We start from the raw sequence: 26300 nt of genomic DNA, 5'->3' as shown, positions 1-26300 counted from the left end.
TCTGGTTATAAAAGGCAAATAACAAAAGCAGTCTATTTGGTGTGCTGCTGGGGTAGAGAAGAAGAGAGAGACCTTCAAAAAGATTGGCGACAAAGCAAACCTTGTGCCATGTTTACTTTCATAAACATGACTCTATCTGTTGCTGACGGCATTGTTATCAGGCAGGCACATTAACCCATTAACCCTGAGGCCGATTCTTACTTATGTCTTCTAAATCCTAACCGTTTTCTGAAAAGAACGCATGTTTCTATATCAGTGGTGCTCAAACTTTTTCATGTCAAGGACCCCCAAAATGATATGTATTTGGCAACCGACCCCCATCTCAAAATATGTTGTTCCAGGGACCCCCAGAAGCAAAGATTTGAGTTAAAAATATTCGCTTTAAAAGAATATAAATATATTAATTTGCACACATTTTCTAGACTTTTCAAAAATAGCAGATCTACAAGCTCGTAGTGCGGCACTCGGTGCCGCGCTACGAGCTTGTATATCTGCTATTTTTTAATAGCCAAAGTGTAAAATAATGCTTTTTTTAAGCTCAAATCAAGAAGTGACACAGATGCGTTCCAGGTCTTAATGGGTTAAAACAACTAAAACGTACTGTCTAGTGCATTAGAGGGTGATATTTTTGGACCGTGGTGACATACCGTTATCCGAGGCCATGAACGTTGCATTGTACAAGTTGTTCTTCACAAAGGGGGACTCTCGGTCTAGAACGGCTATCGTGGTGATTCGGCCGGTGTTGGGGTCTATCTTCAACCAGTTGGCAGGATCCGTGAGTTTTGCGTATCTGAGAGAGGAGACAAAAGAATTGAGCGATTAAACGAAAAGGCTCATAATCCTTAGCGTTCACTTAAAGGGATACTTCACTTTCAAATAAAATAAACATTTAAAAAATATATTAAAAATAAATGAAAAAAGTAATGGAAAAATCACGGCCCCCTCACGCATTAGAGTGTCCTACTAATGTGTGAGGGGGCCGTGATTTTGCCATAACTTCTTTCATTTTTTTTAAATATTTTTTTTTAATGTTTATTTTATTTGAAAGTGGAATATCCCTTTAAGACTTCAAAACAACATGACGGTGAATTCTCAGCACAGCTTTATCCGTAACGCATCCCGAGTAATGAGCATTGCCACGGAAAGGCATAAAAACAGGCATGAAAGGGACTATATTCACTGCACCTGGTTTCATGAGCTTCCTTTGAAAATATGCCGTTTCAATTAGGCTCCACACTGTGTGCCTTGACACAATGGTCCAACCCTCCAGTCCTTTCATGAAAGTACCTGATGTTTTGCTGCATGAAGCGGTCGGGGTCCTGGGCGGTGAAGGTGGTCAGCGTCGACTCAGGGAGTACTCCCTCCTCCAGCTTGATGAGCTTGGGGTTGGGGTCGAAGTAGGGGCTCTCGTTCACGTCCAGCACCCGGATGGAGACGGTGGCGGTGGACTGGCGGGGCGAGTGGATGCCTCGCGCCAGCGGCACCTCGTTCACCGCCACCACCGTCAGTACGTATGTCCTGAATGATTCGTAGTCAATAGGCTGGGGGGGGAAAGATTAATAGAGGATGCTGAACGCGACAGAACAAAATGTGATGCAAGATAAACAAAAGGAAATGACACTGTCAAAAATGTCAGTAAGTGACAATCTCTGAAAATATCCATCAAGTGCGTTCGGGACATAACACAAAAGATAGATTTCTCTCTGCTGCCGAGGAGCTCATCGCGGAATGACCCCTACCACAGACTACAGTATCTGAAGGAAGGTTGATGGTGATACATGATCATAATCAAGCTCATCATCGTTGCGATGATGATCACCTAAATGAAGCGATGGCATCATTTTGTGGTGCAAATTCAAATTGGCTCCGGCGTATTGCGAACGAGCAGATTTCCTAACCCTACTCTTATGAATTCCTCGTGTGCCTCTCTCATCGCTCCCCCTCCCAACGACAGTGAATGGAAGGTTCCACCCTGCAGCCATCATCAGCATACATCAGTGTACTGACAACACTGATGATAGCTACAGGCTGGAACGTCTGTATGCTCTTGTCAACCCCTCGTAAAAAACTATCTAAATGCCTTTTGGCTTTCGTGGTAATCTTTTTGAGTGCAAAAACCTGCAAAGCATTTGCAGGTTTCCTGGTGACTTGCACTGTATGCCTTGAGTGCAGAAAAGTTTTATAATTTTTTTTTCATGAGAATGAATGTAATGCTCTCTACAATGCTGTTTGTTGATGGAATATAGATTCAATTTGTAAAATACCAGGTCTCGGCAGAAAGATACTAGTTTTCACTCCCAAAAGAAGAAATTCCTTGGATAGAGATCAACCCCCAAGCGACCCACCACTGCAGTGTTGATTTCGTCGACTAAAACTATGACGAAAAATGTTCGTCGACTACCTTTTTTCACTGATGAAAACTAAATAAAAACGAAATAAAAACTAAGCTATGATGACTAAAACTAAAGACTAAATATATTGACAATTTCATCAACAAATAAAAACTAGACTAAAATGTCAGTGAGGGACTAGTGGAGAAGAGATCCAGTAGAACTAAAAGACAAGTCCTTTTATGCTTGGTTGCGCTCGGGTGTTGCGCTCTGAAAGTAGCAGATCTACAAGCTCACAACGCGTCGCGCTGCGACGCGTTGTGAGCTTGTAGATCGGCTACTTTCAGCATGCAACCAAGTGTAAAATCAGCCATCACGACGCCATCAAGGCACCGCCAAAATACATTTTAGTCGACTAAATCAACTGTGGATTTAGTCGACTATAACCTTATGATATTTAGTCGACTAAAACTAGACAAAAACTAAAACATTGCAGATGACTAAAATAGGACCAAAACGAAATGGAATTTTATTCAAAAGACTATGACGAAAACTAAATCAAAATGTGCGGTCAAAATCAACACCGCACAGCAAAAACCTCAGTGTTGTTTAACCCATTAAGACCTGGAACTGTGTCATTTTTAGATTTGAGCTAAAAAGCATTATTTTACACTTTGGGCTATTCAAAAATAGCAGATCTACAAGCTCATAGCGCGGCACCGAGTGCCGCGCTACGAGCTTGTAGATCTGCTATTTTTGAAAAATCGTGAAAATGTGTGCAAATCTTTGAATAGATACATTTTTAAAGCGAACAATTTTAACTCAAATCTTTGCTTCTGGGGGGTCCCTGGAACAAAATATTTTGAAGGGGGTCTGCGGCCAAATACATATAATTTTGGGGGTCTTTGACGTGAAAAAGATTGAGCACCACGGATATAGAAACATAAGTTTTTCAGAATACTGTTGAGATTTAGGAGACATGTAGAATCGGCTTCAGGTCTCAATGGGTTAACTTAAAAAATGTACCCATAAGGAGTGAAATTAACACTTTGCTGTGTGCACTACCGCAGAAAGGACCATGTATGTAATCTATGTATGTATATGTATGTCTTAAAACATTTATTTATTTTTCATTTATATTCATTCACATATAAACTGACCTGCACCACGGTTCACTCCAGTATGCGGTGTGTGGTGCACTAAGCAGCGTTATAAACAATTCATCTGGATCTCATGCATTCAAGGTGAACACCTCTCGGGGGAGACGAGAGGAGGCGTAGTGGTTTTTGTGGACAGACGGGTCTTCTTACCTTGACCACGGTTACCAGGCCCTCGTTAGAGGTGGGATCAGTGGGCACGGAGAACCTGCCGGTGGGGTCGCCGCCGGAGATTTTGTAGACGGTGTTCCAGGCCTGCGTGTTGGGCTGGTCTTTGTCAGTCACCGTCAGGTTGGCCACGATGACGTTCACCCGGTTCTCTGGTACCTCGCCGAAGAACTAAGCGATGAATAAACCATGAGGCCGGAGTCAACAGTTGAGCTGTTAGTGATACTGCTGGGGCAGCAGAAAGTACACAGAGAGAGAGACCTGCTATACGCAGTGGTGGAAAGTAACTAAGTACATTTACTTAAGTACTGTACTTAAGTAACATTTTGAGGTATTTGTACTTAACTTGAGTATTTCTAATTTCCAATACTTTTACTTCTACTCCACTACATCTCAGAGGCAAATATTGTACTTTTACTCCACTACAATTACTTGAAAACTTTAGTTACTAGTTACTTTTCAGATATAAACTATGATATAATGAAACATACATTGACCACTTTAGCCCTATTTCATACATAGGCTATTTGAAAATAGCAGATCTACAAGCTCACAACGCGTCGCATCGCGACGCGTTGTGAGCTTGTAGATCGGCTATTTTCAAATATTTAGTACTTTTACTTTTGGTACTTTAAGTACATTTTTATGCCAATACTTTTGTACTTTTACTCAATTACATTTTTAATTCTGGACTTTTACTTGTAACAGAGTATTTTTATATTGCAGTATTGGTACTTTTACTTAAGTAAAGAATTTGAGTACTTTTTCCACCACTATACGGAGGCCTCCACCAAGGACCCATTCCAGGTAAATAGATATCTACGGCAACTTATCACGTCATCATGATCATCTCACACGCTCCCTAGCACTGATGGCACAACAATTGCATTAGACATTTCAGTTATTCACAGCCGCCATAAGTGCCTCATTCACTCTGATGCACGGTCGGCGCTAGCTTGCCATGGCGGTGCTTGCATGTGTCAACATTTGGAGCGGGGGGGGGGGTTATAACAGCGTACGCATGGCTGGCTGGCTGCGGGGATGTTGACGTTGCTCCAAACATGCTAGGCAAGCAGAAGTGAATGTGCGAGTGTTGGCTGAGTGTGTGTGTGTAGCCACATTATAGGGAGGAAGGTGGGGAGAGGCTTTTCGGGTGCTGCTGTGTCAAGGCCTCAAGCCTGATTTATACTTTGTAAAAAAACCCGGGGGAGTGACGAATAAACAATACAAAAATTGCCGGCGAGCACTTTTGTTTTTGTATCAAAACAATACACATATTTTCAGCACGGGACACCGTTGTAAGATTAAGTATAAATCTGGCATTCGATATTAACACATTAACTGCCAGAGGTATTTTCATATTTTTTAGTTTTTTTGAGTTTTTCATTGGAAAAAAAAAAGTACTCAGGAGCCGAAATACAGCATTTTAAAGTTTTAAGTTAACAAGGAAGTGGATAGGAGTCTAGATCTTCAACTAATCATATCTCCTTGGTCTTTGGGTGAAATTGGAAAAAAAAACATTAAAAAAATATATATATTTTTTTCACTTCACGTAGATCTACGCGATTGGCACGTGGCGGCTTCAATGCGGTTCGCGTAGATCTACGTGATTGGCAGTGAATCAGTTAAGAGTGGCATTCTTACCGTGTCGACGGTGAACTCTGGGGCGTTGTCGTTGACGTCTGTGACTTTGATGAGTGCGGTGGCGGTGTTGGAGAGCCCATACATGGGGTTGCCTTCCATGTCGGTAGCCTGGATGATCAGCGTGTACTGAGGCACTTTCTGCAGGAGAGGAGAGAAGAAAACAGCCGGACCATTTAAAACACCTTTCCAATATCTGATAAAGTCCTGTCCAGTGTTGCCAGATTCTGTGAGAGAAACAAGCAACCAGGGTCTAGGAAAACCAGCCCAAAAGAAGCGACTATGGGCCACTTTAACATATACATCAGCTATTTGAAAATAGCTGATCTACAAGCTCAGTTGTGACACGTTGTGAGCTTGTAGATCGGCTATTTTCAAATAAAATATTGCGGGGAAATTATAATAAGCAGATCTGGCAACGCTGGTCCTGTCTCTGGGAAAAACAAAAAAACAAAACCAATGACAATCAATGTACAGCTTTCAATTCGCGATACAGAATTTGCTCGCCGACCTAATTGCGATGACTAACGCCAGCTTTTCCCCGATAACACGTTCCCATTTTTTCCCCCACAGGAGGAGGATTGAGGCGTTATGATTGCACACGTGTGAAAGAGACACCTCTTTGCACTGTGGAACATCATGAGGCATGATGGGGGATCCGGAGGTAACAAATGACTCCTTTCACATTAAAAGGCACTCAGGTGACGGACCAGTTTGCGGGGTAATGAGAACTGGGCAAATTACTTTCACGGTGGCAACTGCCGGACATCTAACAGCGGCCCCAGGGCGGAAGTGATTGAACAGCCACCTAGTCCAGATTGCTCTCACCAGAATTACACCAACTGGCTCTCGCTTTATATATTTATTTGCCTCTTGGTATTTTCTTTCCCTCCCCTCCCCATCCCACACAGCTGTGCAATCCAATTAAATGAGAGTTTATAGTAAAGGAAAAGAGAACAAAATAAAGACAGGGCTGTGAAAGATTTAAATGCGTTTAGACATTTAACATTTAAATGCTCGACGAGGCAAGTTGCCACCGTGTAGTAGTAAATAAGTGTGTGGCTATTTGTACTTCTCGTTTTTATGAATAACCAAAGAGAAAATGAATTCATGTTCATGGATGGCCGTGCTAATGAGAGGCCGTGCTCAGAGAACTCTGAAGCCCATCATTTTAATGATGAGAGAGAGAGAGAGAGAGAGAGAGACAGAAAGACAGAGAGAGAAAGACAGAGAGACAGAGAGAGAGAGAGACAGAGAGAGAAAGATAGAGACCGAGAGACAGAAAGACAAACAGAGAAAGATAGAGAGAGAGAAACCAACCTCTCTGTCCAGGCCTGCTGCCACAGTAATGATGCCTCCTGTCATGTTGTTGATGGTGAACATATTAGAGGTTGGGCTCTCAGGGTTCTGGGACAGGATCTTGTAACGCAGCATTCCATTGGCTGTTCTAGGGTCGTCTTTGTCAACAGACGTTACAGTCATAACGAACGTCCCTGAAGGAAAGAATGACACAAATGACATGTAAATAGACAGACAAGACAGACAGACAGACAGACAGACAGACAGACACGCACGTCGCAAACACAGCCTTTTGTCTCTCAATCAAGTACTGTATCAAATTTAGCTACACTTAATGCACTATAGGTTGGCAATGAAGAAGGCATTATAATTGGAATGGCGCTGCAGTGAGTGAGTCTCCAGATTTTAAAACCTTCGTATTATACGCTGCCAGAGTACTTCTCATGAGGTTACCAAATGCATAGATCACGTCAATACTTAACAGCAGCCGACTTAACAAAGCAGCCGCCCCATGAGTGCCATCATGGCGCCGTTTGATCTGTTAATAGTCGAAACGGAAAGTAGAGCTGGATTGCTCCAGACTACAGCACTATTGGAGCAGAGAGCAGAGCTGGAGGTTGGCCTGGGTTGGCCTGGCCTGGCCTGGCCTGGTCTGGGGCCTTACCTGGCTTGGAACCTTCAGGGACGGTGCCGTTCCAGATCTGATGAATGAACTCTGGCCTGTTGTCGTTCATGTCGATCACATTGATCACGATGTCAATGGGATTCTCCACTTGGTTGCCGTTGAGGTCAACCGCATGAGCTCTCAGCTGGGAAAAGGATATAAAACATAAATAAACAAATAGTACATACACTGTATACATGGATGAAAGCAAAATAAAATATCACGACTGAAAATGTTATGGCCTAATGTGCGATTTGTGAAACATTATGAAAGAAGCCCCCCCACCCCCACACTAGTGCTGATTCCTAAACAACTAACACAATATGTAAAATGATGATGCTTTAGTAACATTGTCCCTGCTGTTCTTCTACATACTGCCAACCAGGTGAAGAAATCACAGATTGAGGCTTTAACCTTTGTTTTTATATGAAATATCCGAGACTATTAAGACTTTATGGAAGCTGCTTCTGAACATATTGCTAGTTTGACCACTTCAAATGCTCTAATCTTAAAATAATAACCGAAAATAGCCCGTCTACAAGTGACGCATTGAGAGCTCATAGAATAGGCTGCGCAACATGCTTCCATAGAAGACATGCTGGCTTCTATGGAATCCAAATGAGTCATGGCGACTGAGAACTTTAATCCATGAGTGTGTGTACACACACACACAAACAAAAGTATACTGCTATAAGAATGAAACCCATCAACCAACACAAAAAGCCCTAGTTGTATTCAAAAGTTTCCTTTTTATTCAAACAGACACTGGAGCTGAGAATCCATATCTTCCGTGGCCTTATCACGGCAAAGTAGCTTTTTTATGCCAAATAACTTCATAGCCATTTGTCAAAGACAAAGAATAGAATCCTTTAAATTCTCAGACGGATAAGTCAGATTTCTTCAAGGACTAACGGCACACCACCCCGGGGCCTCAATGGAGCAGTATGTGGGGGGGGCTGTTTGGGCTACGAGGGGTCCTTGAGCAAAGGCCAACCGGCCAGACTGGAATGCACAATCCCCACCAGCAAGAACACATACCATACCACGAGATAAAGCAGGCTTGGGAAAACATGCTCAAAGAGATTGTCGCAGGCAAGAACACTTTGGCTCAGAAAGGCACAGAAGAGGGTTTTCTTTGACGTTGGTTACACTAGCAAAACCCTGAGTGTTCATTTTTTTGGCCGTCGGGTGGAAACCTTGTCCAAAACGGTTCCATTTTCAGTGAAATGGAACGAAGATTTACAGAAATTGCTAAAATAGCAGATCTACAAGCTCACAAGTGCGATCGACTATTTTCACCACTTTTGCTTGACACTCTTTTATGACGAAGTAGGCCATTAACCCTTTAAGACCGGGAACGCATCTGTGTGTCATTTTTAGATTTCTTCGGCTATTCAAAAAATTGCAGATCTACAAGCTCATAGCGCGGCACTCGGTGCCGTGCTATGAGCTTGTAGATCTGCTATTTAAAAAATAAAAAAATCACATCTTGTGCAAATCTTGTATTTTTTAAAGCGAACATTTGTGACTTGTCAAATGTCTTAACAAATGTCTCAATTTTTCTGGAAAAACTATTGTTGTTATATCAGTGGTGCTCAAGCTTTTTCATGTCAAGGACCCCCAAAATTATGTGTATTTGGCCGCGGACCCTTCCATCTCAAAATATTTTGTTCCAGGGACCCCCAGAAGCAAAGATTTGAGTTAAAAATGTTCGCTTTAAAAATATATATAAAGATTTGCACACATTTTTACGATTTCTTAAAAATAGCAGATCTACAAGCTCGTAGCGCGGCACTCGGTGCCGCGCTACGAGCTTGTAGATCTGCTATTTTTGAATAGCCAAAGTGTAAAAGAATGCTTTTTTTTAGCTCAAATCAAAAAAATGACACAGATGCGTTCCAGGTCTTAATGCGTCTAAGTCTGAGCAACATGAAAATGCATTTTACAGTCTGCAGACTCACATGGAAGTTATTGATGTGCTCTCTGTCCAGGGGCTTGTTGACGGACAGCTCTCCAGAGATGGGGTTGATGATGAAGATGCCGGTGGGGGGCTGGTCGGCGCCGGGCCCCGTCACGCTGTACCTCAGGGCGCGGTTGTTATCGTGGTCCGATCGGATCTGTGTGTGCAAGGCAGAGTTGGGAGTTATTAATAATGGATACACAACAGTAGTAGTAAGACCTGTATATAGTGTAGTGCTATCCATCTATAAATCCAGGAATCTTTGTTTGTCTGTGTGCCTGCCTGTCTGTCTGTGTCCATTTCTTTTGTGCCCATACAGTATATTATGGAGACGCACAATCTCGGTGCATCGTAGATGACCGATGTCAAAGTCTGGCCTCAAAGTACTCTCTGATAACGGATACTGCACTAAGTACTAGTGGTGGGGAAAAAACGGTCATTTCAGTGAACGAACGATTTCGTTCACGATTCGTTCAAATGGATTCGTTCACGTTCTCGTTCAGTAGCGCTATGTTCTAGTGTAAAACGCCATCGCGGGAGCGTTTTTTTTTTTACGTCGCGCGTACAGCCCGACCTCCCGTCCCGTGGGAGGGGAGGGCTAGCGTGAACGTAGCAGTTTCAGAAAGTGAACGAGCTCGTACGCGTTCACGGCAAAGAACTAGTTTATTTTGAACGAATCGATCATGACCGACACATCACTACTAAGTACTCTGTCAATGGGTACTGCACGAGTGATTAAAAAATTAAATAGGACCAGGCAGCTTCCTTCCACCCACCGTGTGGGTAAAGGGAAGCGTTTGGCTTTTTTTTTTTAGCTGTGTGTTACTGTGCTTAAGCAGTTCCGTCTCGTCTATACTCGTCAATCCCACTTGCCGTGTAAGCTAAGACACACCGCCGCGTTCCACATCCTGGAGCACACGCTGAGCAAACAGGCGATTTCCTCACCCTCACATCATCCATTAAAGCCCAGAAACATCCCCCCTTAATACGGGCTGGATTAAACACAATACATACAGATGGTATATACGGGACTTAGCAGTCAGTCAGGAAAGTCAGCTTATGGCGAGAAGGGATCTACTTCTTTAACAGACATGAGAAGGATTGCTGTGTGTTCTGTCGGGCCGCCCACACCCTGCCGCGACCAGGGGAATGCTAGCAAAATGGATGTGCCAGCCAGCCAGTGTGTCCTTGAGCCATGATAAAAAGGAGGGATAATATCTCAACAGACAACGGGGGTAACAGCCCACTGGTGGGCACTTTAGATTCCTCTGTGTTTCAAAGAAAAAGATAAACAGCCCATATATGGTGAGCAAAGTGTCCTGACCTTTAGCAAAAGGGTGGTAAATATTGAGACTTTTGTTGGACGTGGAAGTATAAATGTGTTTGAAGGAGTGTGGGAGAGGCGGGGGAGGCTAGGGTAACTCACAGTGTGTACGTGTGCGTGTGCGTGTGTGCGTGTGCGTGTGCGTGTGTGTGGGCGCGAGCATGAGCAGTGGTGGAAAAAGTACTCAAATTCTTTACTTAAGTAAAAGTACCAATACTGCAATATAAAAATACTCTGTTACAAGTAAAAGTCCGGAATTAAAAATGTACTTGAGTAAAAGTACAAAAGTATTGGCATCAAAATGTACTTAAAGTACCAAAAGTAAAAGTACTAAATATTTGAAAATAGCAGATCTACAAGCTCACAACGCGTCGCGATGCGACGCGTTGTGAGCTTGTAGATCGGCTATTTTCAAATAGCCAAGGTATAAAATAGGGCTAAAGTGGTTAATGTATGTTTCATTATATCATAGTTTATATCTGAAAAGTAACTAGTAACTAAAGTTTTCAAGTATATGTAGTGGAGTAAAAGTACAATATTTGCCTCTGAGATGTAGTGGAGTAGAAGTAAAAGTATTAGAAATTGGAAATACTCAAATAAAGTACAAATACCTCAAAATTGTACTTAAGTACAGTACTTAAGTAAATGTACTTAGTTACTTTCCACCACTGAGCATGAGTTTGTCTGAAATTTGTCTTACCCGAACAAGTTCCTGTGGGAATGGCCCTCGGGAGTTCTCGGGGACGTTGATTGGGGGGATGACCCAGTCTCTCTTCATGCGCTGGAGCTTGCCGTTTGTCCGTCGCGGCGGGAACGCTATTTCCCTCAAAAGCGTGGCCGTCGTCCCTGCAAGGTCAGCAACATCCTGAAAGAGGAAATGACATCATTTTTAGAAATCAAGACAGCGATCAGATCCATACACAACATATCCCTCTCGGTGGATGCTTTAGTCTAGAAGCTTTTTTTGGTATGGGGGCAGGTGTGGGAATCTAACCTTAAGACGTCATAGAAAGGCTGATGCAATGCCTGAGCTAAATTATAATAAATTAATGGCGGTGAATATTGATTATTGCCTACCCTTAACCCATTAAGACCAGGAACGCATCTGTGTAATTTTTTGATTTGAGCTAAAAAAGCATTATTTTACACTTTGGCTATTCAAAAATAGCAGATATACAAGCTCATAGCGCTACGAGCTTGTAGATCTACTATTTTTGAAAAATTGTGAAAATGTGTGCAAATCTTTGAATACATATTGTTTAAAGCGAACATTTTTAACTCTATTGTTTGCTTCTGGGGGTCCCTGGAACAAAACATTTTGAGATAGGGGTTGGCGGCCAAATACATATCATTTTGGGGGTCCTTGACATGAAAAAGTTTGAGCACCACTGATATAGAAACATTTTTTCAGAAAACTGTTGGGATTTAGAAGACATTTATAGAATCGGCTTCAGGTCTAAGGGCCGTTCACACCAAGCACTACACCGATAAATATATTGTTCACCATTGTCGTTGTTATAGTTGTGATGTGAACTCTACCATCCACTTGAGTCAGAATATATATATTTTCTAACTATATATGTATAGTTATAGTGCTTGCTTGGTGAGTAATGCGGAACATTTGCCATTCCTATTGCACTACGTGGATTTTATGCTCTAAAAAGGAGGAAAATTGCCCGCTTCTGCAAAGCCCAAACAATGGTATTAAAACAGTTATCTTAAATGCGTGTTCTTTCCACAATTAATTATTTTTAAGACTCCTTTTGTGGCTTAAAAAAAAAAATCCAGCAAGTAATGGCCGTGATGATATGCCTTTAAGCAAGTGTATTAAATTCTTCGGTGGCACAACTGTAGCAGCCAACACCCCCCCCCCCCCCCCCCCCGCCCCAAACTACGGAAAAACAGATTGCTATAAATGGCAGACCCCCCTCTCTCAACGTCCTGATAAAACATGCCCACACAGACACACAGGCTTCCATAACTCATTAGGACCTGAAGCCCATTCTACAAAATGTCTTCTAAATCCCAACAGTTTTCTGAAAAAAAACGTATGTTTCTATATCAGTGGTGCTCAAACTTTTTCATGTCAAGGACCCCCAAAATGATATGTATTTGGCCGCCGACCCCCATCTCAAAATATGTTGTTCCAGGGACCCCCCAGAAGCAAAGAATAGAGTTAAAAATGTTCGCTTTAAACAATATATATATTCAAAGATTTGCACACATTTTCACGATTTTTCTAAAATAGCAGATCTACAAGCTCGTAGCGCGGCAGCTTGTATATCTGCTATTTTTGAATAGCCCAAAGTGTAAAATAATGCTTATTTTTTTTGCTCAAATAAAAAAAATGACACAGATGCGTTCCAGGTCTTAATGGGATAATGGATCAGCCACCCTCCCTTGGCTGTAATGAATGAGATTTGAAACAAAGGAGGATGGTACCTGCAAGCTAGACACTAAACACCCAGATGGCTCAAATTGCCCGGGCTGCTCCAGAGACAGAGAGGGACTGAAGCAGTGCCAGCGTGAAAGTTAAAATAACCTTGAAACAACACAGGAGCCAGAAAGCAGCGACAACAGAAAAACAATATGTACAGTGTTGTCAGAGTCACAGCGAATGACAGCTGTAGCTCTGGTTGCATCATCACACACGCCTCTGAGCAAAGAGAGACACACCTTACGAAAAGGCCTCCTCCCCCTTCCCTCCTGCTGCTGTTGCCAGTGGAGTAAAGTAACTAAATACATTTACTCAAGTACTGTACAGTACAAATCTGAGGTATTTCCAATTTTCTGTACTTTTACTTCTACTTCGCTACATCTCAGAGGCAAATATTGTACTTTTACTCCACCACAATTATTTGAAAACTTTAGTTACTTTGCAGATATCAATCATTACATTATAAAACATACATTAACCACTTTAGCCCTATTTTATACATAGGCTATTTGAGAATAGCCGATCTACAAGCTGACAACGCGTCGCGATGCGACGCGTTGTGAGCTTGTAGATCTGCTATTTTTAAACATTGTAGTACTTTAACTTTTGGTACTTTAAGTATATTTTGATGCCAATACCTTTGTACCTTTGTACTTTTACTCAAGTAAATTTAGAATTCCGGACTTTTACTTGCAACAGAGTACTTCTACATTGCAGTATTGATACTTTTACATAAGTAAAACATTTGAGTACTTTTTCCACCACTGACTGTTGCCAAATGCTAGAAACTAGAGTAGAAACTTCAGCGTGGAAAACAGAAATTAATTAATAATTTGGCGCTTTCCAACATGACCCACATCCTGCAACCCCCCCCCCCCTCCTATAAGATCTGGTGGAAGGTGTCGGAGATGCTTCCACTAATCATGTTTGAAATCCGATTATACTGCTTTCGCACATTTGAAATGCAGAGAGAGGCGAGCGGGACAGATAGCGAAGGAGCACACGCTTCAGAGAGATATCTATTACCCTATTAAAACGGTGCACGAGTGAGAGCAGTAATTATTTGCGACCCTGTGTCTGGAATGATGAATGACGTGGCTTTGGTTTTGCTCAGCCCACAGCACGCATCTATCTATCTCTGCAGTGCTGGAGGTCTACTCTGCACCCATCTAGACTCTAGAAAAACCTCCCTCCATCTTCTGACTAGGGCAAGTGGTTCTTCAACAGGGGGTCCGGGGACCCCCTAGGGGGGTCCTCAGTGTTACTACAGGGGGTCCGCCAAATCTTTGTGTGATAGGGACTTTTTTACCCAATTTTTTTAACCACTTGAACCCTAGCATCCCTATTCTGAAGGGAACATTAACCGAAAATAGACGATCTCGGGTTGTGAGCTTGTAGATCGCCTATTTTCGGAGAAGAGATTTGATGTAGAGGGAAAAAAGAGCAGACCAAGTGCAGAGCCAAAGGTCAAGTTCACTAAGTATTGAGTGTTTTTAAGTGGTTAAATGTCTGAAAATACAGTGATGACAGTGCTGTCAAACAAGTCAATGAAGCCATCTATGAAATCTATGAAAGAGTTTCAACAATTTGCAACAGAGTTTTATACAATAGGCTTATGTAGTGGGGGGGGGGGGGGTCCCTGCTTCATCGCTCTCTCGGCGAAGGGGTCCTTGGCCTGAAAAACATTGAAGACCCCTGGACTAGGGGAAAACAAACTTGCCATGTTACCGTTTTGACTTAATTGGGATCTACGTGAGGCAATGCTATGCTACATGTTGTGGATATGTAAGCAATGAATGCTTCTGTTAAAATCCTATGAATAAACGTAAAATATTTACTACGGGACTACTTCAGACACTAGGAGAATGGTACAGGCTGCTGAATGATAGCCCAAGTGTTGGGTGAAAGCGTGTGGCAGGCCCAGGGATTGCTGCGTACTGTATACGTGCGTCTTATGCTTTCACATTAAATTCCTCCAACCGCTCCTAGGGGACGTCGGCAGTGAAGTTGAACTTACAGTAGCAGCAGCTTGAGTAGGGGGAGGTCAGTCCCATGCTAATGAGTTTATTGTTTAGCTGTCATTGATTAAAATATTTCCCTGGGGGCCGAGGCATTCATGGCGCTAATAAAAAAATCTAATCGCTGATGTGATTAACCCATTAAGACCTGAGGCGATTCTTAAAAATGTTTTCTAAATCCTAACAGTCTTTTGAAAAAGATATCGGAAAAATATTTTTTCACGATTAAAAAAAAATAGCAGATCTACGAGCTCATAGCGTGGCACTCGGTGCCGCGCTATGAGCTTGTATATCTGCTATTTTTGAATAGCCAAAGAAATCTAAAATGACACAGATGCGTTCCCGGTCTTAGTGGGTTAAGAGATGCATGATGATTCATGACATTCATTTTTTTCTGTGAGAGAGATAACCGCTCCTGACCTCATAAACATGCAAGATAGGGGGGAAAACTCAATCCCTGATTTCATTACAATCAAATCAAGGCAAATGGGACAGACTAATGGAAAAGACACGCAACGCAATAGCCGAAGGAACAGTAAATAAATGCTCGTTTCCAGTCACATATATTTACACGTCAGCCAGCATGCAGTGGTGGAAAAAGTACTCAAATTCTTTACTTAAGTAAAAGTACCAATACTGCAATATAAAAATACTCTGTTACAAGTAAAAGTCCAGAATAAAAAATGTACTCGAGTAAAAGTACAAAAGTATTGGCATCAAAATGTACTTAAAGTATCAAAAGTAAAAGTACTAAATATTTGAAAATAGCCGATCTACAAGCTCACAACGCGTCGCGCTGCGACGCGTTGTGAGCTTGTAGATCTGCTATTTTCAAATAGCCTAGGTATAAAACAGGGCTAAAGTGGTTAATGTATGTTTTATAATATCATAATTTATATCTGCAAAGTAACTAGTAACTGAAGTTTTCAAATAATTGTAGTGGAGTAAAAGTACAATATTTGCCTCCGAGATGTAGTGGAGTAGAAGTAAAAGTATTGGAAATTGGAAATACTCAAGTAAAGTACAAATACCTCAAAATTGTACTTAAGTACAGTACTTAAGTAAATATACTTAGTTACTTTCCACCACTGCCAGCATGAGGTTTTGGCTTCCATTTTGAAAAAGCTGTAGCATGGCAATGTTTATCTGTTTTGGACAAGTCTGCATTTGTCTTTAAACTAACCGTCAACAGAGACTAATGGTATCATTAAAATCACATACCTGCAGGAGTCACTATAGTAAATGAGTGTCAGTAGCTAACGATGGTGTTTTGAAAAGGCATGGTAAATCATTCCAATGCAAGAAGTTTAATTTCAGCCCACGAGACCCGCCGCAGCCTGCAGCACTGACAGCAACTAGACATAACTGTCAGCATTAACTTTTAATCTGTGGCCACATAAAATACGACGTTCACCTTTAACCCATTGATACCTGGAACGCATCTGTGTCACTTTAGACGTCTTTGGCTATTCAAAAATAGCAGATATACAAGCTCATAGCGCGGCACCGAGTGCCGCGCTATGAGCTTGTATATCTGCTATTTTTGAAAAATCGTAGATTTCAAAAAACTGTTAGGATTTAGAAGACATTTCTAGAATCTTCTCAGGTCTTAATGGGTTAATGGGATTATCTGGGGTGCTGCACACTTCGAAATGGCCACTTGCACCGTTCATTTGAGAAGTATGGGACTGGAGAAAAGAGGCGAAGCAACCGTGGTTCTTTGTAAAAACAAACATGGTTATTGTATTTAGAGATGTTCATTAAGGAATCCAAGAGCCCGTAATCTAACATCATCATTGCAGTGATTACTGTAATACCCATATAAAAGGGCTCACTGATGTCACAGCAATACAGCCACAGAATAGAGAGTGGGAGGCAGACAGATGAAGGGGAAATGGCATAATTCCAGTAAGTGGCAAGCAACAGATATTATCTAATTGAACAGGCTGATATAATCCGCTGGCAATGGAGTTAAAGCACCTAAACAGTCGATAGACCCGTTTTTCCATTTCCTGGTTACATAGCAATGGGGGCGGGACCCGTTTTCGTTGCTCGATCGGTCTCCTCCCCCTCCCTCTCATCTAACAGCCAACCACAATGTTGACACATGAGAACACGGTCAGTCTAACTGACTGCAGATGACTGCACAAACCGGGGCCAGCGGAACGGAACGGGCTGAAACGACACTCTCTCCAGCTATAAGACAGATGCTACCCATCTTCCAAATCACCAGTAGGGGGTGTGTCCCCTTTTGGATGACAAGGCAATAACCTCGCCGGCTCGCGAGAGGGGCTGGGCTCATTGAAATCAGCTTTTACGAGGAACCATTTTGCATCTGCTCTCGCTACCCACTGACCGTGTTGAGTATATGTTTGTGCTCCTAGTAAATTGTCACATTACGTTTTAACCCATTGATACCTGGAACGCATCTGTGTCACTTTAGATTTCTTTAGGCTATTCAAAAATAGCAGATATACAAGCTCATAGCGCGGCACCGAGTGCCGCGCTATGAACTTGTAGATCTGCTATTTTTGAAAAACCGAGGAAAAAAAAAATTGGGTTTTTTTTCCAACTTTTTTTTAGGATTTAGAAGACATTTCTAGAATCTTCTCAGGTCTTAAAGGGTTAATTAGCGAGCATCCATCCAGTCTCCCGGAACACCTGCTACAATTTAGGGAACAAGTCATCTGTGAATGTGGTGTGTGCCTAATAAGCGCAAGTCATTTGATGCGAGGGCAGAATTGATTATTCAGAGACCGTGTACGACAGCAACACCAGCCAGACAAACAAGACAAATGTGTTTCTGGAAGGAGGTAGTAAACCCACCGGTTGGCTGGTATGGCTGGTATAGTAGGCGGGGAATCTCAGCGTGATTTGCATCTCGAATTGTTCCTCTTCTTCGTGGACGGCGGCGGGCGCGGCGGTCAGAACCAACGGCGACCCTTGCAGCGCCGAGAGCTTCAGGTTCGTGACGGCGACCCCGGACAGGACCGTTCCGGAGGCTTCTATCCGGATTGCTGCCGGGCTGGTGCAGTTGAACACGAAGAGTTCCGTTCGCTCGCAGTCCTGAAAAAACGTCACTGGAAGGAACAACACAGAAAGATTGCGGGCGTTAGACTTAAGACTGGGGATAATAATAATAAAATAAAAAAAGGAAAGAAAAAACACCATGGAAAAGCAGGGATAGAGGAATGAAGACTGACAGGCAGGCAGACAAAGAGACAGAAGACAGAAGGCCTCCTCCCACACTACTGTGTAGTACAGTCCACAAAGGTTTCTTCCTCTAACTCATACATTATTCACTTCAAGCTGTGCCCCAAAGGTATTGCTCAAAACAGGTGCGTCAGTGGAGGAAAGAGACGACTTGAGGGAGGGTGATGTCCCCGTTAAGGGCTTCAGCAGAAAACACCTAAAATACCCAAACATTAGCTATATTTAAAACCTGACGGTCAATTAGAATGTGTCTGAATAAAAGAGCCAACACACGAAAGAGAAGAAAACTAAAAAAAAAGCAAAATAATAATCCAAAAGAATTAAGTTTTTCTTTTTCTTCTATCCTTTTTTCTCTTTTCGAAACATTTCAAAACAAGCTTTTGCACGCTAGCTTTGTCCCCGATGAATAACAGGGATGCTTTCCGTGGATGGCTACCCATCCTCAGCTTCCCAGGAGGGTGAAGTGTGTGATGTTTTTTTCATCAGTATGTACAAACACAAGACACATGGAAACACACACACACACACACACACACACACACACACACTCTGCCTTTCTCACAGACAGGTGGCTCAAGACGGGCTGCCTCAGTGGCAATGACACAACACTAGTTCACGTTACAGGTGAATGACAAAGCAACACACAGTCACACACACACACTTTATAAACAAATACACGACCACACACCCCTCGGCAGCTAAGAGCTTCGTTGGCAGTTCCTCTTGAGGGGATAAACTTCCCATGCAGCGGTGCCTCATGTTTATAGTGTGCACCACGGCGTGCAGAGGACACTGAAGTTACTCCCCGCTAGACATCAGAACGTTAAGATGTATCGCTGCAGTGGAGGCTCTGCCGGAGCCGTCGTTGAATTATTAAACCAGACGTGGAATTACTTAACAAAAGCCTTGAGCAAAAGGGCACCTAATCTTCCTTTCTCGTTGCTACCTTGAGGACACGGCGATGACTTTTTTTTCCTGAGCATCGTCTGAAGTCAGAGCACAACCAGAGCGAGCTCCTATGGGTGCTGAGGCTGCACAGCGTGATAGGAACTCAAAAAGGCACAACTCAATTGAACCCTAGCGTCCCTATACTGGGGGAGGGCGAACATTCGGTAGAAATGGCGGATCTACAAGCTCACAAAGCATGGCATCATCGCGAGCATTGTGAGCTTGTAGATCGGCTATCTTCAGTGAAGATATTTAGTGTGTAGAGGGGGAAAAAAAAGGAGGAAGCCTAGTATAGACCCCTGGGGGACTCCGGTCAACTAAGTACAGGGTTTAAATGGTTAAGATGACAATTACGTACAGACAGATGCACACACTCGATTACGAGGACTAGAATAACACATGTGTCAGTGAGGGCTTTAACACTTTGTCTGTTGACTTAATAGAGCCCGGCTGATGCCAGACTTTTTGGGTCCGATGCCGATCCCAATTTTGGAGAGTCCTCCTAAACCACCGAATGCGATTGACGGATATTTTTGTAGATCTGCTATTTTTGGAAAGTTTTCAAAATGTTTGAAATCATATAATATATATAACCTACAAATACAGTACATGCCCCAAATAGGGATAACCAGGTTAAGTGGTTAAAAGAAATCAAGCTTCTATTACTTTTACTGTGCCAGCAGGGGAGGCAACGTTTTACTGAGACACAGTCTTAGCCCCACCATTCAGTGTTGCCAGATTCTGCGAGAGAAACATGCAACCAGATCTAGGAAAACCAGCCCAAAAGAAGCGACTATGGGCCACATGAGCACTTTAACATATACATCAGCTATTTGAAAATAGCCGATCTACAAGCTCACAACGCGTCGCGATGCGACGCGTCGTGAGCTTGTAGATCGGCTATTTTCAAATACAATCTTGCGGGGAAATTATAATAAGCAGATCTGGCAACCATTGACAAAGTGTCGTTTTTTTTTTCTTTTTTGTATCGTGCACTGGGAGGCACAGTGGCTAAAAGCAACACAGCAGAAAAAGGTTGGCTTATCTTCCTCACAACATAAAACCTAGAAGTTGTGGGAAAACATATTCCCAAACAAAACACTTTCTGCAACAAGGCCTCCACCTATGCAAATTGAAATTGAGAAACAGCAAAAAGAAAGTACAGTGACAGAGAATAAAAACATCAATAAAAATGTTTCCTCGTGATGCATGGAAATACAATTATGCCCTCGTGTATCTACTACACAAAGAGAGAGGGGGAGCAAAATGCGGTACTGCGGAATATATAGCGTTCTATATGGGGTTGTTTCACCTGAGGAGTTGCCATTCATCTAAATATTGATGTAAAAGCACACTAAGGGTTTCACCTTGGGTGATGTAGCATTGAGAGAGAACAAACAGCGTCTTTAACCCTTTGAGACCTGGAGAAGCATCTGTGTCATTTTTGGATTTGAGCTTTAAAAAAAAGCATTATTTTACACGTTGGCTATTCAAAAACAGCAGATTTACAAGCGCTATGAGCTTGTGGATCTGCTATTTTTGAGAAATCGTAAAAAATTTGCGCAAATCTTTGAATATATATATTTTTAAAGCAAACATTTTCAACTCCGTTACAACTTCTGGGGGTCCCTTGAACAAATTATTTTGAGATGGGGGTCCACGGCCAAATACATTTAAAAAGAAAAACTGTTTAGAAGAACTGATTTAGAAGACATTTGCTGAATCCCCAGAACCAAAGATTTGAGTTACAAACTATAAAAAAATATATATTCAAAGATTTGCACACATTTTCACGTTTTTTCCCCCCAAAAATAGCAGATCTACAAGCTCATAGCGCGGCACTCGGTGCCGCGCTATGAGCTTGTATATCTGCTATTTTTGAATAGCCAAAGAAATAAAAAAATTACACACAGATGCTTCCCCGGTCTTAAAGAGTTAATGAAGATACAAGATGCAAGAGTCAAATCTATTCTGCATCGGGACGTGCTTCATATTGAGCGAGAGCTCGTCCCGGGCTCCTTTTGTTCAAGACCCCCCCTCCGCCAATTAGTTTCTCTTTGTCTGTCTGAAACAGGACAAAAGCCTGACTTCAGAAACCACGAATGACCTTCACTCTCTGAAGGTGTTGCCTTCAAGCCAACCCTAGCCTATAAATTCAAAGCCTTCAAGCTATCACCTTTGCCAGCCCCCAAAGTCTGCAGAATGATGCTCAGACAGCGGCAGAATACAGAGTAAAGGTGGGTGTCAAAATAATTCGGCTCACAATACAGCGGGGTCGCTGTTTATAGATTTGTGAAGCTTTTGCAATGTCGAGCGGAGAGGTGAGGAAATCTCATTCACGCTTCCCCCTAATGAGGTGCTTGGATTATCATATAAATCATCGACTCGGCGGCGTGTGTGTGTGTGTGAGAGAGAGTGAGAAAGAGAGGAAGAGAGATTTTTATCATGACATTTTCACGGTTTTTCAAAAATAGCAGATCTACAAGCTCATAGCGCGGCACCGAGTGCCGCGCTATGAGCTTGTATATCTGCTATTTTTGAATAGCCAAAGTGTAAAATAATGCTTGTATCTTGGACAACAATAGATAGTGGTTTAGCACAGTTGTTGTGATGCACCTTTATTAGCAAACAGGCTAATACAATCTGGGCCAGTGACAATTCAACCATGCTAGTTGAAATTCCAGGCTATACTCACACAGTTGGTTAAAATATACAGCAATTATAATGTGAATATACGTTACATTACGAGTGTTGGTGACGATTAGACGAAACGGGGCCACCCACCCTATGCGATCAGACGTTGTGTTATAAGCACATGGGTTTAACCCTTTAAGATCTGAAGCAGGAACTACAAAATAATGTCTTCTAAATCACTAAACAGTATTCTGAAAAACGTATGTTTCGATATCAGTGGTGCTCAAACTTTTTCATGTCAAGGACCCCAAAATTATATGCATTTGGCCGCGGACCCCCATCTCAAAATATTTTGTTCCAGGGACCCCCAGAAGCAAATATTTGAGTTGAAAATGTTAACTAAAACTATATATATTCAAAGATTTGCACACATTTTCTCGATTTTCCGCGCTATGAGCTTGTATATCTGCTATTTTTGAATAGCCAAAGTGTAAAATAATGCTTTTTTTTTGCTCAAATCAAAAAGTGACACAGATGCGTCCCAGGTCTTAATGGGTTTAATGAGAACAGGTGTGTATCTCAAGAATATATATATATATCCATGCAGTATTCTTCATCTTCGTGAAAACGTGTAATATTAGCATGGATAATACTTGACTGCTATGTGTCGCCCGTGAACTTTTTGCAGCCCAAACCCTTGTATTGAGTTGTTGAGCCTCTGCTCTCTTTAGCAATGCCTGGGATTTGGCCCTCGGAAAGACCTCTGGGGAGGCCCTTCAGCAGTCAGCCATCCGCCATGGCAATCGAATCGCTGCACAAACTCCCAACAGGGCAGCAGCGCTATTTTCCAATGATAATGAATGGGGATGTCCAGCATGTGTCCATTCATTTATCACCAACACTCCAGTGGCTTATAAAAAAAAGCCGTGGCACAGCGTATGGTATACAGCACTGCTTAAAAAACCTGGCTGCTGTTAAGGTATCGGTATCTAGATGTATTGGCTCCCCAGAGTAAAGGGGTAAAAGAGATCTTGGCTACCACACCCTATCAGACATGCCGTCATGGACACAAAGATAAAGGCCTTTTGGTTTGGACAGAAACGCCGATGCAGCAGCAGAGGGGGGGCTGCTGGGAGTTTTAAAAAAAAAGAAAAAAAAAGAGGGGAAATAGAAAAACAGGCCAGTCAGCAGATAGGCTAGTCCAACTAATGCCCCGCACCGGGGCCCAAAATTACCTCCGACTCAACGATCCTATTCACGGGTTCGCGAGCCCCCACCCCTTTGGCTGACAAGCCAACACAAAAACCCAAGCTAACCTCTCCAAAGTGCCCCTCTATTGTCTGCTTCACCACGTGATAACCCTAACTCGGACAAAAAAACGAATAGTGAAAGAGAAGAGTGACACACACACACACACACACACACACACAGAGAGAGAATACATTTAATTTGGAATGTGGAAACGCATAAAGAGTCCGTCTGTGATTGCACACAGTATATAAAATGTTCCAGAGTCTCAGCTTTTATGCCTATCGTCTGCCAATCGGCTATACTGTGCATAAAGTGAGTAAAAAGCTGGAGTTCTCCTCTAATGTGCTGTAAATGTAACCAGATTGAACCCTCCCATGTGGGATCATCCCCATATTACCATCATTCATCTCCGGGAAAAGTGATGTCACCGAGAGGTGAGAAATACCAAGTAAGGGTGTTTTATCACTAGCTGGGGAGAAATGCAGACCAGGCACAAGTGCCCCCAGAAGGCAATTCCATTGGGTGAAATGCACGGACACCCCCTGACAAAATGCATTATTCACAAACACACATGACCAGGGTTGCGTGTTGTCCTGCGAAGTATCCTAGCATTGGGGATGAGACAATCTACTGTATATAGCAGGGCTACTCAACTTAAGATGGCTCAGGGGCCACAAAATACCATAAGTCCAAGCTAAAAATGACGGTCCTATTTTGGATTTTTCGATTTTGTAACACACACTACACATTGTTATTGTTATAAGAAAATGTACATTTTGACATAATATTCTTTTCACTGTACCTGTTTATTTTTGTGTGTATGTCCAGTGGCATCAGTTCAGCAAAAGCTAAGGTATGGCAAGGTTAGGGTTGCCAACTCCCAGAGATTGAAATAAGGGACACCTATCCTGAAAAAATGTGGGGGTCAAACCCCCCCAAAAACCCGAAATGCATAGAAAACTATGCATAATACCTGTAACAATTGACGCACCTGTATGTATGTCTGTCTGTTTTTGAAGATTTTTTTTTTTGCAACCCATATATTTGAACGGAAATGTATATTTTTATCCTGTGCTTAAAAAAAAAAAATTGGTTTGACCATGAGGGGCCGCAGAGACGCTGCGTTGGGGCGGGCCGCGGGTTGAGTAGTGCTGATATATAGACCAGAGGCTCACACTGAACATGCAGTGGCAACTGGCAAGCATTGGTGTTTGTTTATGAGATGCTGTTTCACCTCAGCAGAGGTTGCACTCTGGTACCTCGGGTTCAGATTTCAGTGACATGAAATTCTAAACTTCTTCAAAATTGGCAAAATCATGTACAACTCAGAAAAAAATAACAGCACCCACACACACACCCACCCCCCCACACAAAATAATAATCATCAGGGGCATACCTTTCTACCTGCCAAAAGGCTAAAAGCACAGTAATACTCTGTAAATAGCATAACTTCATCTTACCTATAATTACTGTATGTGTGCATATGTTTTTTTTTAACTGTATGTAAGTGCTTGAGCTTTAAATAATGAATACCTTCTCTATAGACTCATGAGCCTTAAGAAACTCTACTTGAGAATACAACTACTATCACACCGCTAGCCATGGCCTATTCTTTACTTTCAGATTATTTAACTTAAAAGACATAATTATGGATAAGGTATATGCACGTGTTTATGTAAATGCTGAAAATGCAAGACATTCTAATGTAAGACTGTCTTCGTGCAAAATAACCTTTTCCTAAATTTTGGATCCCGGTTGTAACACAAAACTGCAATTTTCCTCCAATATTTATAAACAAACGCAGGCTAAACAAAACAAACCCATTTCAGCTTCAGAATGCAGAAACGTTTATGCCTGCCACATACACAGCAAATCCTAAGTGTTCATTTAACTCTGAAGGGTGTACAAATGTAACCAAATGGACCCGGAAAAACACCCAGGAATTTGTAGTGTAGTCGTCGTTAGTGAACTTCAGTGGTGGAAAAAGTACTCAAATTCTTTACTTAAGTAAAAGTACCAATACTGCAATATAGAAATACTCTGTTACAAGTAAAAGTCCAGAATTCAAAATTTACTTGAGTGAAAGTACAAAAGTATTGGCATCAAAATGTACTTAAAGTACTAAAAGTTAAAGTACTAAAATGTTTGAAAATAGCCGATCTACAAGCTCACAACGCGTCGCGATGCGACGCGTTGTGAGCTTGTAGATCGGCTATTTTCAAAGAGCCTAGGTATAAAATAGGGCTAAAGTGGTTAATGTATGTTTCATAATATCATAATTAATATCTGAAAAGTAACTTAAGTAAACTTAAGTAATAATTGTAGTGGAGTAAAAGTACAATATTTGCCTCTGAGATGTAGTGGAGTAGAAGTAAAAGTATTGGAAATTGGAAATACTCAAGTAAAGTACAAATACCTCAAAATTGTACTTAAGTAAATGTACTTAGTTACTTTCCACCACTGGTGAAGCTGGAGGTGATGCTTTACTTCTCTAATTCTGGACTGAATCTAAAACGTGCTCAGTCATCGTGAGACGCTGGGATGACACTCAGGCAGATCTATCCTCTGTCAGCAAAAAAGGGGGTTCTTCAGAAAAAAAAGGTGAAACTGAGATCTGGGAATGATGATGTTGCCTTTTTTTTGGCCAGATTGGGTGCCTTGAAGGTGTTTTACTAATGCATTGCACTTCAAACACACAAAGGACGCCGAGCATTTACGACCACCTAAAAATATGTGAGGATTTGAATGAAAGAAATGAGCACAGTACACACACACAGGTTCGTTTTCTTAGCTTCTCCAAGCACTTCAGAGTGTTCAGTTTTAATGCATGATGTTGGAACCACTTTCCCCTTCCTGAAACGGCTGCTTCAATTAGGGAGGTATAAAGAGCCTTGATACCAACCTCTCTTATCACAAACGGCCCTGCTGGCAGATACACTGAAAAAACACCAGCAGCATAAGACACTGATGTGGCAATAAATCCAAACTGACTTGTGCAATTTCAGATATAACGACTTATAAGCTCCCTTGATATACCATACCAGCCCCTTAGGGGGAAACAAAAAAATAAAAAGCATTTCACTAAATGAGATTCTCACCCCTACTCTTTTTTAAATGTAGCATTTCTATCACACTTGCAGTTGCAACATGTCCATTTTGCTCTACCACGGTGCAGCAGGCCTCTCTGACAATCGCTCTGTTCTAAGGACAATAACAAGGTATGCAGACCGACTCCCTGCCAGGCCCAGAGTGAGAG

General features: G+C 42.1%; 1 protein-coding gene across 1 annotated transcript in view; it reads right to left on the bottom strand.

Moving 5' to 3' along the window:
• LOC308092913 (cadherin-2-like) overlaps positions 1-26300 on the bottom strand; it is an 82762-nt gene that overhangs the window by 17025 nt on the left and 39437 nt on the right. Inside the window, exons 3-11 of the mRNA XM_080439045.1 lie at positions 17825-18078; positions 11244-11408; positions 9221-9376; positions 7260-7404; positions 6617-6789; positions 5300-5437; positions 3641-3826; positions 1288-1541; positions 648-790 (exon numbers count right to left, since the gene is read on the bottom strand). Of these exons, the coding sequence (XP_080295171.1) occupies positions 648-790; positions 1288-1541; positions 3641-3826; positions 5300-5437; positions 6617-6789; positions 7260-7404; positions 9221-9376; positions 11244-11408; positions 17825-18078 (1614 nt within the window). The remainder of the gene's footprint in view (positions 1-647; positions 791-1287; positions 1542-3640; positions 3827-5299; positions 5438-6616; positions 6790-7259; positions 7405-9220; positions 9377-11243; positions 11409-17824; positions 18079-26300) is intronic.

This window comes from Gymnoscopelus braueri, assembly GCF_963280865.1.
Source record: "Gymnoscopelus braueri genome assembly, chromosome: 10".
Lineage (NCBI taxonomy): Eukaryota > Metazoa > Chordata > Actinopteri > Myctophiformes > Myctophidae > Gymnoscopelus > Gymnoscopelus braueri.
Note: the sequence above shows the minus strand (reverse complement) of the source record. Positions and strands in the feature narration are given on the sequence as shown.